Source organism: Silene latifolia, unplaced genomic scaffold, assembly GCF_048544455.1.
Source record: "Silene latifolia isolate original U9 population unplaced genomic scaffold, ASM4854445v1 scaffold_79, whole genome shotgun sequence".
In the NCBI taxonomy this organism is placed as follows: Eukaryota; Viridiplantae; Streptophyta; class Magnoliopsida; order Caryophyllales; family Caryophyllaceae; genus Silene; species Silene latifolia.
In genome coordinates, this window is record NW_027413701.1 from 730214 (window position 1) to 749206 (window position 18993).

At 35.9% G+C, this 18993-nt stretch overlaps 1 protein-coding gene across 1 annotated transcript; it reads left to right on the plus strand.

The window, feature by feature from the left end:
• Window positions 1-16081: 16081 nt before the first annotated feature.
• Window positions 16082-18571, plus strand: LOC141640409 (uncharacterized). Its single transcript, XM_074449212.1, has one exon. It carries the CDS (start codon window positions 16082-16084, stop codon window positions 18569-18571), a length of 2490 nt encoding a protein of 829 aa, XP_074305313.1.
• The last annotated feature ends 422 nt before the right edge of the window (window positions 18572-18993 follow it).

The window sequence follows — 18993 nt, forward strand, 5'->3', positions numbered from 1 at the left end:
ACATCTGCTGCGCCTCTTCTGAGGTTACCTGATCTGCTGATCGTCTTCTCTTTTCGTCTCGATTTGCGTGCCTAATTCTCTTTCGATCCGAGGATTTCCAAATCCGGGGAAGATCAAGTTTTTCTTCTTTTATTTTTATCTTCTTTTCTTTTATTCAAAGTTTCCTTTATTTACATTAATTTGATTTGAGTTATTAATAATCAATATTAATCAACCCTATTCATCTTAAATCATCAAAATTTGCATTAAGAGATGTAATAGTCAATGTTAGATCCTTTAATCCAATTTTTGTAAATCGAAATCAATGCTTTCATCTTTTAAATTAATTCCCACTTTTTATTTCTTTTTTTATTCAAATTTATTCAATTTCCATAATTCAAAATCAATATCGTCTCTCTTATCGTTAGTAATTAATATTAAACGGTTTTGGGTCGATTTACTACATTTGAATCTTCTTAAATCTTTAAAATCATTTTCCTAATTAATCAACTCTAACAACACCCGGATCTGACTTTCACAGTCAGAACCCGCCTAAGAGCAAACGCATGAAATGTTGCGCCTTTTCCAGAGGATGCACCTTCTGCTGCGCCTACTCCTAGTCAGTTTATGCCTCTGAACTCTTTCCTGTTTCAACGTAGCTATAATTAGGCTTTGTTAGTCGACTATTATCACTTCTAACTTATTTTACTTACTTTATTTATTCCTTTTAACTTTCCTTATATTTTATTTTCCTATTTATTTTATTTTATTTTATTTTATTTTCTAATTCGATTAGTTTCCTTATTTTCAAATTTCCTAATTCGATTAGTTTCCTTATTTCAATTAATTTCCTTATTTCTTTCAAACCTCGTATTTGGCATTTATATGATGTACATTCGTCTTATATTTTATAATTTATATTTTCTTCATCTTGTATGCATATTCACATGTAAATTAATCTAAACTTCCACTTCGACCTTCAATTGTTTGCTAAATTGTATGTCAAACCGACATAGTCTAATTTCACATGCTAGGATTAAAACGTGGATGTTACATTGCATGCATACAAATTGACAACATATCAAGTATAAATAACTTCCCTGATCATTAGTAGAGGCCGCTATCAAGGCGGGCGGGATTAGGTGTTCAAATAAATGAGTTTCCTAATACGTACCCTCACCCCTGACTCAATATCTCTGTGAAAATCTGTGTTCATTGGCATCACGAGAGTCATTCTATGTACACCCCCTTCTTACCCGACCAAGTTAATTGGAAGATGTTACCTTCTCGGTTACCCGAGGTAGTGAAATCGGAGTCGCAATTGAGAAACAATTAATATAAATAAATATTTAGTGGATAACATATACATAAATGAATAAATGAAATAAATAATACAACTCATGACTACTAAACTAATCTAATCAACTATGCTTGACTCGAATGTCATCACGGCTCGTCCCTTCTCCCGCATGCTACCAAAGCTAACCTATAAACAACTGCTCCCCATATGATCGGAAATATCATATGGATCGACCCAGACCACCCCGGAAATAGGTGACATTTACATGGACACAACAAACGTCAGTTTCAATACACAAACATAAGACATGACTCGATAAGTGTAGACACGACATAATTATATGAATGAGACTCGACTATTCAATCACCATACCGGTACCGGGACACGCTTAGACGTACCCACAACCATCGGTGCCAGGGACACGCCCACGACACCATACCTGACACAAAGGTACCAGGACACGCCCAGACGTACCGGGTCCGAAAGCCAACCGGATCCCCTGCCAGACGTCGTGCCTCAAGCACACGAGTCCCTCCGTAACTCAAGTCATTAATGTTCAGATCCCCCTTGGAGTGAGAAGCTCCAAAGGGTGACCCAAGCGCAAGACGGTTTCCCAACCGTCTTACGTCTCCTCAACAATCAAGTATCACCACCAAAGACCGCCAACACAACACAATCACAACCATACATGACAAATGGAAGAATAACATTTAACATATGACCAAATTCATGAATTCAATCCCACATACATACTAACCGACTCATGAATGCACAAGTGAGGAGAGACACCCAAATATGCATAGACAATATTGCAACCGTGTAGGATAACCTACCTTTTAGCATAATCCACAAGCTAATCGAAATCACCAAGTATCCGTCTCATAAAACCGTCTCATCCTACATAAACCATGTAATAACTATCATAAACCACTCTATACTATTATATAACATAAAATTCCTTATTATTAGTCACTAATTACTCATTTTACATAATAAAATACTAATTAACCTCTCTTAGTAAACCCTAAATCGAATTTACTCATAAGACAAAGAGGAAAACGTGAGATTTTGACTTACAAAGGTAGATCGGGAATTAGGAGAGGTGTTCCACCATTAATCCACCCGGATTTATCGTCATGGTGTTTCCGCCACCATGGACTTTTATTAATATAAAATGCAATATTTATCTAGCTTATTTGTATTATTAAATACGGGGTTGTTACATAGCAGGTTGGCATAGTTCAAAATAACGGTCAAACGCGTCTTAGGTGGTCTAAAATTCCTAGAAAGGGTCAAATTCCACTGTACTCGGTCGAATTCAGCAGTTACTCGGCCGAGTCAAAGTCACTCGGTCGAGTAAAAATTCCACTCGGTCGAGTAGGGGTCTTTACAGGAGGTTTCCAGGTCTGTCTTTCGGCCTACTCGATCGAGTGGAGCTGTCACTCGGTCGAGTGGACCACCACTCGGTCGAGTAAAAAGGGTACTCGGCCGAGTGTCACTAGGTAGTCTAGATTTTCGGCCACTAATGGCCTCCAAGTTCCCCTATGGTCGAGCATACATGCAATGGAGTCCAAACGGTGTTTTCCACACCCTTCCATCATAAAAGGTCCACTAGTATTGGCCTTAAGGCCGGCTTACAACACGAGAATTAATTGTTCAAAATTTTAAACGATAACGAAAAGTCCTAAGGAGTCTGAATCATAAAACCGCCACTACTCGGAGGGCTTCCTCTTCTTGTCAATGCTAGACACCCATCTTGCCCACCCGGAATGACTCTTCACCGTCTTCCTTCCTCCTTGAGCTTGCTCCTCCTCCTTGTCCTCCTCCTCTTCTTCATTCTCCTCAACAATCAAGTATCACCACCAAAGACCTCCAACACAACACAACACAATCACAACCATACATGACAAATGGAAGAACAACATTTAACATATGACAAAATTCACGAATTCAATCCCACATACATACTAACCGACTCATGAATGCACTAGTGAGGAGAGACACCCAAATATGCATACACAATATTGAAACTGAGAAGGATAACCTACCTCTTAGCTTAATCCACAAGCTAATCGAAATCACGAAGTATCCATCTCATAAAACCGTCTCATCCTACAAAAATCATGTAATAACTATCACAAACCACTCTATACTATAATATAACATAAAATCCCTTATTATTAGTCACTAATTACTTATTTTACATAACAAAATATAATTAACCTCTCTTAGTAAACCCTAACTCGAATTTACTCATAAGACAAAGAGGAAAAGGTGAGATTTCGACTTACAAAGATAGATCAGGAATTAGGAGAGGTGTTCCACCATTAATCCAAGCTTGAAGGCCAATGGAAAGGCATAGAGAGCAATTTAGAGAGAGGGGAGAGTGTTTTAGTTTAAGAAGGAAGAAGAAGAAGAAGAAGAAGAAGAAGAAGAAGAAGAAGAAGAAGAAGAAGAAGAAGAAGAAGAAGAAGAAGAAGAATAAGAAGAAGAAGAAGAAGAAGAAGAAGAAGAAGAAGAAGAATGAAGAAGAAGAATAATGAAGGGGATAGGGTTGGGATAGGATAAAATCCCGAAATATCCTTTCTCGGGTACCTTTTCAGCACCACTCGACCGAGTGACCGTTTCACTCGACCGAGTGGTACTCACTCGGTCGAGTATACCCTTACTCGGCCGAGTGCCAACTCACTTGGTCCACCTAGAGTTCTACTCGGTCCATTGGAAATCTACTAGGTCTAGTTTAGGTCTTACTTGGTCTCGTAGGAGGGGCCATCCTTTACTTCCGAGTATATGTGGGTTCCCTCACGTGTCCCTAGGTCCTTTGTGGATCCCAAATTATCCGAGTATTACAATCTGTTGGAAATCATATTTTAAATATCACATATTTTGGTTTAAAGTTTTAGTCATAAAAACTTAAAGATCTTATGCATGCAAAACTAGAAAAAAGAATACGAAAAATCGTTTCATACCATATGAATATTTCGGCTATTATGGGCACCAACAAGATCTCCTACTTGTTAGTTCTTGAGCTATAATGAATATTAGGATGATCCTCCAAAAATCTCAAAGTAGAGATTCTCCTCTTGATTGCACCCAAGATTTTCCCTTATCCCCACTAAATAATATTAGCTAGATATTAGTTTAGTAGTTTACCTTAAAATTGATTACTAATACTCATATATTACATTAATAATATTAGTAATTTGATTTGAACAATTTGAATCAAGATTTCTCAAGTTTTTGGAGAAAAATCAAGGAGAAGAGAGAAAAATGCATGTGAATGAATAATAATAAGAGAAAAACTCTCAATAATGATGAATGATGGAGGGTGGACGGTGGACGGTTTTGGGTAGTCCTATAGGGCATCTTACTTTTTCTTTTTGTCTTCACAAGAAAATAGATGTGTAAGACTAGTTGTAGGTAGGCATCATTATGTCATTTTATCAAATAAAATAAAACAACCATAACCCACTAACATACCCTCCATTTTCGGTCCATATACATAAAATGGACTACCATTTTATTTTGTCAATTTGTCAATTGTCACACAATATGTCACATGTAGTATGATACATGTTATTAATTAATTTGATGCATATTTATCCCATAAATATCATTTTACAAATTAATTAAATTACATACAATAAATTGACTAGTAATACTTGATCACATAAATAAAATGGGTCAAAATATTATAATTCACAACATCTTGTAATTATAATTAACCATTCATTCTTACCTCTATTGTTTCTCAAACAATAAACAATTTTAGTAACACGACATTTCAATTACTAAAATAAATCTTATTTAATCCCATTATAATAAGATATCAATATTCTCTCTCACAAATGAATTGTTCAATTTTAAGAAATTGATCAACTTGTATCGTCATACAATTAATCAACTTTACAGACAAGGGCATCATCCTTTAGGTGTGACCTTAAGGGATCAACTGACCACCACCGTCCCACGACAGTAACGTCAAACTCTAGCAAGCCAATCGTTACTGATTAATGTTGATCAGTTGACTATAAAATGAATCATCCCTTACGTATTCTTAAAATGAGATTTAAACATGTGATCAATATGATCGACAATTGTGATCGCATTATTGTCGGAGGACACATATTCCAACAATCTCCCACTTGTCCTCGATAAGTGTGCGTCACCAATTCTCTTGTCCTATTACTATCTCTCACTCAATGCAAGGTGTCTTTCGGGTCGTACTTGCAAGTGATCATATCGAGAGTGGTTTCGTCGATCTGGAGAATAACTGATTGACCAGAATTTATCTACCATAGATACCTTCCGAGCGTGGCCACGCATTTCCAGTTCATTACTCCTCGAGTGGCCCTGAGATATTGTTTTAACCCTGACAAGGGGGTGGACAATTCCTATCGCACTTATTCCCTTCGACTAGCCACAGCCATCATAACCCAAAATATGCCCATTTGACCCCATTTACGAAGGTGATAGTAACATAAATCAAAGCTAATCTGAAACTGTGCCATCTTAGGCGAACAATCTTTAGTCAAAAGAATCGACTCATTAGAATACCATAGTAGCTCTCGCCACGACCAGGCTATATAAATTTGCCAGAACTCTATAAGCGGTCACTGCCTGACAAAGTGTTCCTAACAGTCTGCCTATGTGATCGACTAGTCATCACACATGACTGTATGGCACTGAACTTGTCATCAATCGCATCACACTCTAGTCACTTCGAGACGTCACCTCATATAAGTGACTATGGGCGAATACTATGTTAATCCGAGTTCACTTTAACGGGGTTCAATTGTCTCTACAACCCGTTTGGATGTAACAAAGTATAAAGGAGTTTTTTTAGATTTAAAAAACTCGAACGACAAATGTGATTATCACATATGAATAGTCAATGCCTGATTACTATTTCATATTCTATAATCTAATTTGATCTTGTATGTAGTTGTTCATTTCAATTCAATTGAAATGATATGACTTATCACGTTAAGCCTATGAGAAGGCTTTGGTTAGTAGGTTTTATCAACTTCTTGTACCTTACTCAACCTTAATACATACTCGTTTTCCTTTATAATGTATACATTTGCATTACAAAACTTTCTGAGTACGTGTCGAGATCCAATCAAGACATAGGCCTTCTAGCCTTGGAATGGCTCCCATTGTTTTCACAGTGTGCGGGACTCATCCTTCTTGCACATCTCATGATTGCAAGTGTACTCAATTTCCGTTGTAAATATTTCTCATTGTTCTTTATTGCCTAGAACGATTCTAGAAAATCTATCTCTTAAATAACATAGACATAATGGTATCTTAACCATCCTAATGTGTTTTGATTATGGTTTTGTCGGAAACCATGCGCAATCTCAATTGTCAATTGTCATTTGTGTAACATCCTTACACAAAATTGCATCAAAAACACTTTGCATTACATCCTTAATGCTTCTGCAAGCACTTAAGGGTAATTTTTTATGACTTACATGGTAACTATTACTTAAATTCGATTTGAAACAATTCATCATACTCAAAGTATATGAAGTGTTATACATCATTTCCTATCTAATTGATTCGGCAACGGAAGCAAATGGAATCAATCAAATATGTTCAACTTGATTGAACTAGTCATGAATCTTATCAACATAAGACTTCTTATTTGACGCTAATATCATGTGGATTTATCTCCATAAATCCGGATATTAAAGATGTATTATAATACTTCAAAAGTCTTAAATCATTCCCAACGATCAATATGTCATCCACATATAAGACTAATTAAAATTTCCGTAACTCCCACTAAACATCATGTATAAACACAACTTCTCAACCTATTGAGAAAAGTTTTATAACATGATCAAAAAATTGATTCCAACTCATTGATGTCCTACTTAAGACAATCTCTTAAGTTGTACATTATCTTAGGATTGTGAGAATCTATAAAACTCATGACATGTATTGAATACATTCCTTCTGATTGAAGAAGTGGGTTTTAGATTCACTTGCTATATGTATATCATCATAATGAAACACAATCCCTAAGAAGATCCAAATAGACTTAAGCATTTCAACTTGTGCAAAACCCTTTGCCACCAATCAAACTTTGATATCTAACAATTCACTTGGAATTTATTTCGGATTTTCATGGCTCTAAGCCTTGTATTGAGTTGTGACTTAAACACTCTCATGTAAGTCATATGTTCATTACTTTCCAGAAGTAATTAACTTGAATCAAACAATTTATTTGTAAGTTGCAAGCTTTTTACTTTCTAAAAGTAACAGTAATTCATCATCTTCAACAAGTGATGACTTTAACCTCCTAGGTTTTGAAGAAACAACGTTTTACACAAAACGTCTCATGTAGCCAAGAAAGATCAGTTTCTTGCAACATAACATTCTTTGTGGCTCTTTGAATAATTTCTCCCACTCTGTCTTCTAGAAATAAACTTGTTTTCTAGTAAGACAGTTTCACGAGCCACAAACCCGTTGTACTCGTGATTATAATAAGGAAAAATGAGCATTTGTTTCTTTTGAAAACTTACAAACATGGTACCCTACCATTTCATATCTCATATGATTCGTTTTAGATTTAGTGGAAAAATAATTTAGACAAAATGATAAAATCCCCAAAAGGATCAAGTAACTTAAAGTAACTTGATTGAAGTCCAAACCATATCGAATAGCGTTTGATTTCTTTATCCAACCACACATTATCCCATAATGTGTGTTAAGAGAGATTAATTTGTGATACTATATCATATTTCCTTTGGCTTATACCAAAGTCTTCACTTTGATAATCTCATCACGACTAAATCGTGATTCCTGGAACTCTTTGAACTTCTTCAAAGATTTCTCTTTACCTTATTAAGTGAACACATTAGCGTTAACTTAAATCGTTGGTAAAAGAAAATGATCAACCTATTTTGGATCAATGATTTACAACCTCGATCTCCTTTTCAACCAAAAGGCACGAGACATCTTGCTTTGAATACAAGATACGCATATACCATAAGATCTAATGGTTTCAAGAGTACTCGATAACTCTTTGCGTTCATCATTCCAGAATCTAAGGTTCAATCTTGGGTTACCAATTTGAGTATTGCATCATCTACATGATATGTCATTCTAGTTTGGTTTAGAATATAATCACCTTGATAATGGGCTAGCCATACATCAAATCATGGTGTATAGGGTCACAAAAGTGAAACCTCTTTTGTATCTTAACAAGTTTATATTCTTATTTAGAGTTTATGCACTTAATAGTCACAATTAAGTACAACTCTAAACCCAAAAACTAGATTGAGTACACAATGACTCTATCTCTCAACATCATTGTTGCTAGTCGTCATATTCTAATCATTCTATGTATCAAATACAATGATGAAAACCACCACCGATTTCTAATATTGACGAAGTAGTACTAGCAAAATTTATGTCAATCAAATAAATATTTAAAGAAGAAGGTTCCATTAGATGTCCCACAACTAACTTGTTGATTCTTTAATAATTTGGGGTAGTTTCCTTTCTAGCGTCCAACAATTAAGACAATGGAAACTTTATTGGTCGGGATTGATAGGTTTAGTATCGTTATTCTCAATAACTTTACTTTTAACATTACCTTGTATCAATTCCATTCTAATTTTACTTCTTTAAAACCTTATTATTTTCTTAACGGTTTAAGAGAATGCTCCCACTTATTTCAATGAGTCTTTGCTAAGAGAAGCAAAATTGAAATTCATGAAGACTACTCTTCATTTCATTTGTTTAGTCTTAAAACTTTCATTGAAGTGGTTGCGGTATTTTGGTCAATTTTGATTTCAAACAAATCTAGTTACCAAAATGATTTAACGTTTCAAAGTACTTAATTCAATTAAGCATATGAGAAACAATTCATTGTAAGTAGATATGTTAGTCGAAAATCAAAAACCCTTTTGATCACAAATAACTTTTATCTATACTCTTCACAAAAGATCCTTGCAATGGATAATTCAAGGTTTTTAGAAGAAAATTCAAATTTTGTCTTTCGTTACGATGTTTTAATGGAGATTTGAATCAAAAATCGAAATGATATCGTATATGAATTGTGGTAAAGAAATAGAACAATATGATAACGGAATAGTGGAAAACTTAACATTTATCGTTTTATTAATACTTGTAAATAAAAAGTAAAACATTTACATAGTGACCTCTACCCAACTATGATAAATGATTCCAAGATCCAAATTCATATTAACTTGGGGCACGATGTGCCGAAATACCCCTCATAAATATAACTCGGTGGATTAACTCTTTAATCGATTCTACTTTTAGAACTCTTAGTCGATAAAATTACATTAATATTTATCTCTAGCCCGAAACACATCCGGAAATCGTCGTGAATACTTTCGTTGAGTTCAACCCAAATTTCGAATAAATGTGTCCATGATCCAAACTCATATCAACTTAGGGCACCGTGTGCCGAAATACCCTTCATTAACATAAATTCGGTGGATAGACATTTATCACCCACTTCCCCTACGTAACAAGGTTTGTACCTCGGTGTGGCCGAGTGCACTCCTTCACGAAATAGGTTTTCATGGTTTCTACTTTTTGGTAAGGCTAGGTCTCAATTGTTTATTTTTCAGCGAGAGGTCATGTAAATTTATTATCTATCACGTTTTAAGTGAACTAAAGCGGTGAACTACGATAATTGTAATTGACACGGTCGATATACTCGATTAAATGATAATGCATGTTTTAGTTATGGCGATTTAGCGATGCATGCAACATATAAATAAAATGCAAAGCATAAATAAAATCCTAGTATGGCCTTCCTAAAATAGTAAATCTAATAAACTATTACAAATTCGGAAACCAACTCCTTTGATCCCTTGAACTTTGGTCTCGGCACGCATTTCAAGGCAACATTCTTTGAAGGATCGCCTTCTCGAGTGGCACCGTCTTCAAGGAACTCCGGAATAATAAAATTACATAATAAATTACATAATTTCCTATTATACATTTGTAATTAAAATAAAAATAAATCTATTAAATTACAAAACAGTTATACGAGATCACAATAAATTACAACCGAATCGATATTCCCATACATTTCGGGTAATACCAATTAAAACAAAGGCCATACTAAGTAAAATTACATAATTAAAAAATTACATAAAATTAAATTATGACAATCATAAATAAAATGCAGCATTATAATATATATGAACAGGCCCAATTTTATGCTAAATCGCCTTTAAGGAGCCAATATCGTATATTAATCAGTTTTTACGGATTTGCGTGATTTAACCTTTTATAATCACAATAATTACATAAATTCATATTTATGTACAAGTTAATTACCCTAACCAACTTAGGACTCAAAATTAGTCTCCACTAACATATTGACAATAATTAACATATATTTCTTATAATTGTTCATAAATGGACTCAAAAATACAAAATTATGTCATAAACTTCAAATAAATCATAACAATTTCAAATAAATTTGAAATTTGAAATTTAAACTCATGAACATTCTGGAAAAATACCATGACACTCATAATATTCAAAAAAAATTAGGTTAAAAATTTCGAATTTTATCGAGAAAAACAATGTTGCGGTTTATCGGATATATAAATTATAACCATAAAAATATGAGAAAAAAAAAATTATCAAATTTTCAATTTTAGATCTGAAATATGTGATAAAATGCAACATGTGAGATTTTTCCTTAGTCATGAAGTATGTTTTAGCATTTTTTTTACTAATTAAAGTCACTATTTATGTGACTTTTCATCAAAAATTCATAAATTATGCATAAGGACTTCATTATAGCCAAATATTTTACAGACATCTTGTAAAGTTGCATGTGACAACATACTAAATTTCTATGACCAGATTCGAAATATAACTCATATTAACCTATTTTCCCATTTAAATACGATTTTAATTTGAAAAATCCATATTTCGAGCATAACAACTCATTTAATTATGACAATTTACAGGCCATCAGTAGATAATATATGTGAAAACATATCCAAAAACCACTAGAAAAATCGAAGTTTAGCTATTTTTTGTCTAAAAATGACATTTTTATCATAAAAATCACATTTTAATGCCAATAATATATAAAATGAACAATAAAATCCATAAATAAACCAAAATGTCCTAAAAATCACTTAGGACCAGAAAATTTTAACATGCAAAATTATTTCATGATTTATCTTCATAAATCCTAAATAACAAATTTTATATGTTAATTAAATTAACTCGGAAAAACTAACCCGATCTTGCATGCAACAACCATAATACACTGATACCACTTGTTGGAAATCATATTTTAAATATCACATATTTTGGTTTAAAGTTTTAGTCATAAAAACTTAAAGATCTTATGCATGCAAAACTAGAAAAAAGAATAAGAAAAATCGTTTCATACCATATGAATATTTCGGCTATTATGGGCACCAACAAGATCTCATACTTGTTAGTTCTTGAGCTATAATGAATATTAGGATGATCCTCCAAAAATCCCAAAGTAGAGATTCTCCTCTTGATTGCACCCAAGATTTTCCCTTATCCCCACTAAATAATATTAGCTAGATATTAGTTTAGTAGTTTACCTTAAAATTGCTTACTAATACTCATATATTACATTAATAATATTAGTAATTTGATTTGAACAATTTGAATCAAGATTTCTCAAGTTTTTGGAGAAAAATCAAGGAGAAGAGAGAAAAATGCATGTGAATGAATAATAATAAGAGAAAAACTCTCAATAATAATGAATGATGGAGGGTGGACGGTGGACGGTTTTGGGTAGTCCTATAGGGCATCTTACTTTTTCTTTTTGTCTTCACAAGAAAATAGATGTGTAAGACTAGTTGTAGATAGGCATCATTATGTCATTTTATCAAATAAAATAAAACAACCATAACCCACTAACATACCCTCCATTTTCGGTCCATATACATAAAATGGACTACCATTTTATTTTGTCAATTTGTCAATTGTCATACAATATGTCACATGTAGTATGATACATGTTATTAATTAATTTGATGCATATTTATCCCATAAATATCATTTTACAAATTAATTAAATTACATACAATAAATTGACTAGTGATACTTGATCACATAAATAAAATGGGTCAAAATATTATAATTCACAACATCTTGTAATTATAATTAACCATTCATTCTTACTTCTATTGTTTCTCAAACAATAAACAATTTTAGTAACACGACATTTCAATTACTAAAATAAATCTTATTTAATCCCATTATAATAAGATATCAATATTCTCTCTCACAAATGAATTGTTCAATTTTAAGAAATTGATCAACTTGTATCGTCATACAATTAATCAACTTTACAGACAAGGGCATCATCCTTTAGGTGTGACCTTAAGGGATCAACTGACCACCACCGTCCCACGACAGTAACGTCAAACTCTAGCAAGCCAATCGTTACTGATTAATGTTGATCAGTTGACTATAAAATGAATCATCCCTTACGTATTCTTAAAATGAGATTTAAACATGTGATCAATATGATCGACAATTGTGATCGCATTATTGTCGGAGGACACATATTCCAACACAATCTTCTCTCCTTAAAAATTAACTTCGTCCCCGAAGTTCGCCACTTACTCTCTTTTCCAAATATACCTCGGTCTACTCTGAGACCTCATTCTCGGTTCTCGTGTGTTCTCTTGCCACCATCACTCTTATTGTTACTCACGTACATTATATCTCTCCTAGGTTTCTTGTTCACTCTCGTTACTTTCCCACGTATCGTGCTCTTTCTTTTCTAAATTTTCCGAGTTCTTACGTTCACTCCCCCTAAGAGAGAACTTCGTCCCGAAGTTCGCTATAATTCTCACATGACACTCTCCCGCTAATCTAGCATTATTGTCAAATGTTGTGTTCTCCAAAGGGTCTCAGCTTGTTTTACTATATCTATATGTTATGTGTGGCCGAGGTCGATATTTATTGATGGGGGTTTTATGTGTATGCTTACTGTATTTATATACGTATATATGAGTACTCTTCATGACTAGGCTCAACCACTCTTAATATTCAACATATCATATTGAACCGCTACAACACATACTAGTGTTACAAACTCGTCACGTGGTGTGTACTTACTACTATTGTTTACTTTTCCACTACTATTACGGAATGCATACACATTTTCATGTACTTTATGCCATCATATAATCATTTGTAGCTTGGCTATTCTCGTATATCCCTCAAATAAATGCTAAGATCAAATGTAAACAATTCATAAAAGTCCATCGTGTGCGGTTTCATTACTCGACCTTCTTAGGTCGTTTTAGCTAGCCTTCCTACGCTTTTAACCCAACCAATTCGACCAATCGTCCTGTCTGGACGGTGCAAATTCCTATTTGTGCCCCACGATTAACCATACCGCAATACTTACTCATGTTTGTATCATAGAGCTTTCATTACTCGAGCGAATGGACTAGGAACCGACCCGACTCATGTTTGGCACGGACCTCTCCACAGACCAGGGTACGATAGCTTGGTATTGCAACCCACCCTTTAAACCAAAACCCTTCTAAATGCACTCACCATACTGTTATAATGCATGTTTGTATGTGTACTTTTTGTGTGTTTTCCAAATCAATCACGTGTCTAAATTCCTCATTTATAAACAAATAATGTCAACTCTTCTGTGTAAATAAAATTCATTTTCAAACCTTTCAAATGTCGCTTGTGTAAACCAAATAATGCCGAATTTTCTGATTTTGAAATTTCAATTTTCCAAAAAAAAAATCATTTTCAAAAATCCATTTTGTAAATTAAATAATGTCCGATTTTCTGTAGATGTAAAATCCATTTCCAATTACACAACACAAAAAAAAAATCTTTTGTGAAATTCTACATAAATAAAATCCTTTGTAAATTCTCAAAAAAAAATCCAAAAAAACGTTTTAAATCAAAATATTTCCAAACCATGTAAATGCTAATATGTAAATTCAATTGGGCCAAAACTTATAGTCATAATTCAAACGGACTATGTCCTAGTCAGAACTCTGTCGAGTTATAAACCCGTCTTCCCTTACATTTTGGGTCTTTTCAAGTTCAAGTCAAGTCCTAAGGCGTCACGCCGTCATATTGGACCCCCTACCCCAATTCAGTTAGGATCTAAACATTTTCGACACCTCGAGTCACACGCTCCCGAATCGTACACAAAAGACTTAATAGGGCTCACCTTTCAAATCCATTTTCTTTCAAAACCGTCTTTTTAAAATCTTCTTAATGACACGTCCCGAGGCTCAACACACGAGTCTCAATGGGCCTCACATTTGAGTCTAACGTCTTTAAATTCAGTCGTCTTCTTAAACACATATACACACACCTCGAGTATCTACACTTATACCCGAGTCTGGAATCAACACGTGACATCAATCTCGTCAATAAGATCATTTATCTAAATGTCACTCCGTCAAAGTTAGTACTCGAGTATAAAGTCAAAGTCAAGCACTGTGAACTCAAACACGAGAAGTCGCTCACGACATTTCACGAATTCACAAGTCAAAGTCTAGATTTGTCGTCTTGTCCTCGTGATTACTTGTCCCTTCATGTACCAGTTTTTCTTATTGCCTTAGTATGCGTGATCCCATGTCGAATCAAGTTGTAACGCGCGTAATTTCTGTCGAGTAGGAATCCCGCAAATTCCACCAGTCAGCAAAATCCTAAAGTAGTTCAAGCCACAATCACCGTGTCTATCCAAGACTTTTATGCCATTGTACTACGAGTTCAAGCTACAGTGGAATATTTGAGCATTATTCGCGTCCTTACCCTTGAAAATGGGATGGTGAAAAAGAACATGCCACCTCGAGAAACCACTAGTCAAGGCCGCCCAAAGCCTACATCTTGCAATAACCGTCGTCCTAGAAAGCCGAAAACAGCCGAAAAGAAACCTGGGAGGCATTAAAGGGTGCTTTCTGATTTAGGCATGTCTTATGCCGATGCTTTGAAGAGACTCTTTGTCCAAGACAAGCTACACCTGATAGGTCCGACTCCGGATCCACCTTTAAAGAAGCAAGCAAACCTTTTGAAGGGCAACAAATACTGTTTATACCACCAAGGTAGAGACCATGATATTGAAGAGTGTTTTCTCTTGAAACACACCATCCAATATATGATCGAAGAGGCCAAGCTTCCAGTGCCGCCTTTGATGCGGACATCGAAGGTCGTAGCTCGTTGGTCATTTCTAATGAAAGAAGGGACGCGTTCATGGGTTCGGTTTCTCGTTGTGTTTGCATGGTGTCATGGGTAGAATAAAGTGACGTAAGTTTATTAATTAGATGGAGGAAGTTTATTAGCTATAGTTATGTGGTTAAATAAATGGTTGTAATTGTTGGAGTAATTTAGCTAATTAACATTCTTAATTAGCTAATAACTCTAGGATTATAAGGGACTCTTCGATCGTCTCTTTAGGGCTATTTAAGCCAATTTCGTTGGAATGAAAATCATAAAAAGTTTTCATAAAAAAAATCACATCAAACTTCTCGTAATTGTTGCGTGCAATTTCAGAATTTTCGAGTTATTGTTGGACGCGACTCTAACATAATTCTTGAGTTCGAGTCAATAGGTCTTGACTTGGTCTCGTAATTCATCAAGCTATAGGTCTAGTTTGTCGGATATATCCCTTTTTCGTTTTTCGTTGCTAAACACGTATCATAAGTGGTATCAGAGCTTCGGCTCTTGATTTCCAAAAATTAAGACGATCTTGGGATTACCATCTCCTATTTCGTTTTACCAAATTTAAAAAAAAAACTCAAAAGAAAAGAAATGGCTGGTGAACAATTTGACGACGAGTTCTACGAGAAACTCCAAGATTTGCTGCGTAATAGACCTACCGGGAGTCGAACCGGTGGAAAGGCAAAACAGGACGAGTTCAAGGTGTCGGAACTACCCGAGTTTAACGGTGGTACCAACCCTGAGGAATATTTGGAATGGGAACGTAAAATCGAGCGATTGTTCGATTTCAAAAATCTTAACGATGAGAAGCGATGCCAATACGCCATTCTCAAGTTAAGCAAAGGAGCCTCACTTTGGTACGATGGAGTAAATATTAAACGGGTCCGCGCCGGGAAGGAAAAAATTTCTTCTTGGGATTCTCTGAAGCGTAAACTCCGTAAACGGTATGTACCCACTACACATAAAGCTTCTACTTATCGCAAAATTGACGAATTTAGACAAGGGAGGTTAACTGTGGGGGAATACATTGATGAATTTGAAAACCTGACTTTAATGGGAGAATTAGAGGAAATAGAGGAGCAAAAGATGGCACGATTTTTACGTGGTTTGAATTACAATATTGCAAACGTAGTTGAGTTATACCCATATTCCGATTTCGACACGTTGTGTGGGCTTTGCCTAAAACTCGAAAGTCAGGGCAAGACAAAATATGGGGGCGGGTCAAACTCTGAATCGGGTAAGACCAAATCATGGACCAAATCCGAATCAAAATACGATTCCCCTGCACCTGCAAATAATTCCCATAAAATCAACAATCCAGACTCTACTGTTTCCCCTAAAATAACAAGTGCAACCAAGGAGACACCCCTTTCTAAGGTAAGGTGTTTTAAGTGCCAAGGCTTCGGGCATTATCAAAGCTTGTGTCCCAATAAACGAGTGGTGACTTTAAGGGAAGTCGTGGATTGCCGGGAGGAATTACTGGAGGAAGAGGAAAGGTTAGGGGATACATTTGTGTTCAATGAGGACGGCGAAGAGGAGAAAGTGGAGGGCTATGAAGCTCCTGTGTACGACACTGCCCTAGTACTTCGGGCACTTCAGGCTAAAAATTTGCCTAATTTGCCTTCTGATTCGGAACAACGGAATTTATTGTTTCATACAAAGTGCCAGGTCGGTGACAAGTGGTGTAGTGTGATCATAGATGGGGGCAGTTGCACTAACGTGGCCTCAAGCGAGTTAGTTTCGAAACTAGGGCTGGCCACCACGGCTCACCCAAAACCCTATGCGCTCCATTGGCTAGATGATGGTAACAGTGTCAAAGTGACTCGACAAGTAAGGGTTGGCTTGACTATGGGTTCCTATGAGGATGATATTTTGTGTGACGTAATCCCTAAGGATGCGTGTCACGTGTTGTTAGGTCGCCCGTGGCAATTCGATCGAGATGTAATTCACCGAGGCAGAAGTAATGAATATGAATTGAAAGTTAAGGGCAAGAGAGTAATTTTGAAGCCTATGTCCGCTCAAGCAGTTCGGACTATGAATACTAAGGCAAAACCGAAATCGAATCAGGCCTTGTTGATTAATGAACGAGAAGTCAAGCAGATTTTGGAACTTGGGGAAGTAGTGTATCTGCTTGTTGCCCGTGAAAACTCAAGTTCGGGTCAGTCGTTCGAATTGAACAAACTCGTGTCACAGTTACTGGAGGAATACCAAGATATTTTTCCCGACGACCTACCACCCGGATTACCACCCATTCGCGGAATTGAACATCAGATAGATTTAGTGCCGGGAGCCTCTTTGCCGAATAAGGCTGCCTACCGCTGTAATCCGGAAGAGACCAAAGAGTTACAGAGGCAAATTAATGAATTGGTGTCCCGTGGTTTCGTTCGAGAGAGCATGAGCCCTTGCGCAGTACCCGTGTTACTCGTTCCAAAAAAAGATGGTTCGTGGCGAATGTGTGTCGATAGTAGGCCAGTGAATAATATCACTATAAAATATCGTTTTCCAATTCCAAGGCTGGACGATATGTTGGATGAACTCCACGGCTCGGTTGTTTTCTCGAAAATCGATTTGCGAAGTGGGTACCATCAAATTCGGATGAGGGAAGGAGACGAGTGGAAGACGGCCTTCAAGACAAAGCACGGCCTTTATGAATGGACTGTTATGCCTTTCGGACTTTTGAATGCTCCTAGTACTTTTATGCGCTTGATGAATGAAGTACTTAAACCATTCTTGGGTCGATTCGTGGTGGTTTATTTAGACGATATTTTGGTATATAGCAAAACAGTGGAGGACCATGTTCGGCATTTAAAGGAAGTTTTTGAAGTCTTGCGAGCCCAAAAACTATACGGAAAGAAGGAAAAATGTGCTTTTCTCGTTGACAGTGTCGTGTTCTTGGGAAATATAGTCTCAAAAGAAGGGGTTTCCGTCGACCCGGCTAAGATCGAAGCAATCAAAACTTGGCCTACTCCGAATACGGTTAGTGAAGTTCGTTCTTTTCATGGCTTAGCTTCATTTTACCGTCGTTTCATTCGCGATTTTAGTTCCATCGTGAGTCCAATTACTAATTGCATGAAAAAATGAATGTTCACGTGGAGTAAGGAAGCCCAAGCTGCTTTTGAGCTAATAAAGGAGAAATTATGTTCTACTCCTATTTTGGCTCTACCCGATTTTTCTCAAGCTTTTGAAGTTGAGTGTGACGCTAGTGGTGTCGGGATTGGCGCGGTTTTAATACAAGGAAAGAGACCAATAGCATACTTCTCGGAGAAATTAAATGGGGCACGCTTGAATTATTGTACTTACGACAAGGAATTTTACGCAATTGTTCGGGCATTACGGCATTGGAGCCACTACCTCCGTCCCAACCATTTCGTGTTGCATTCCGATCATGAGTCGCTCAAGTACATTAATGGTCCACAAAAATTAAGCCCGAGGCACGCCAAATGGGTCGAATTTCTACAGTCGTTTAATTTTTCGGCGCGATACAAAAATGGCAGCAGTAACAT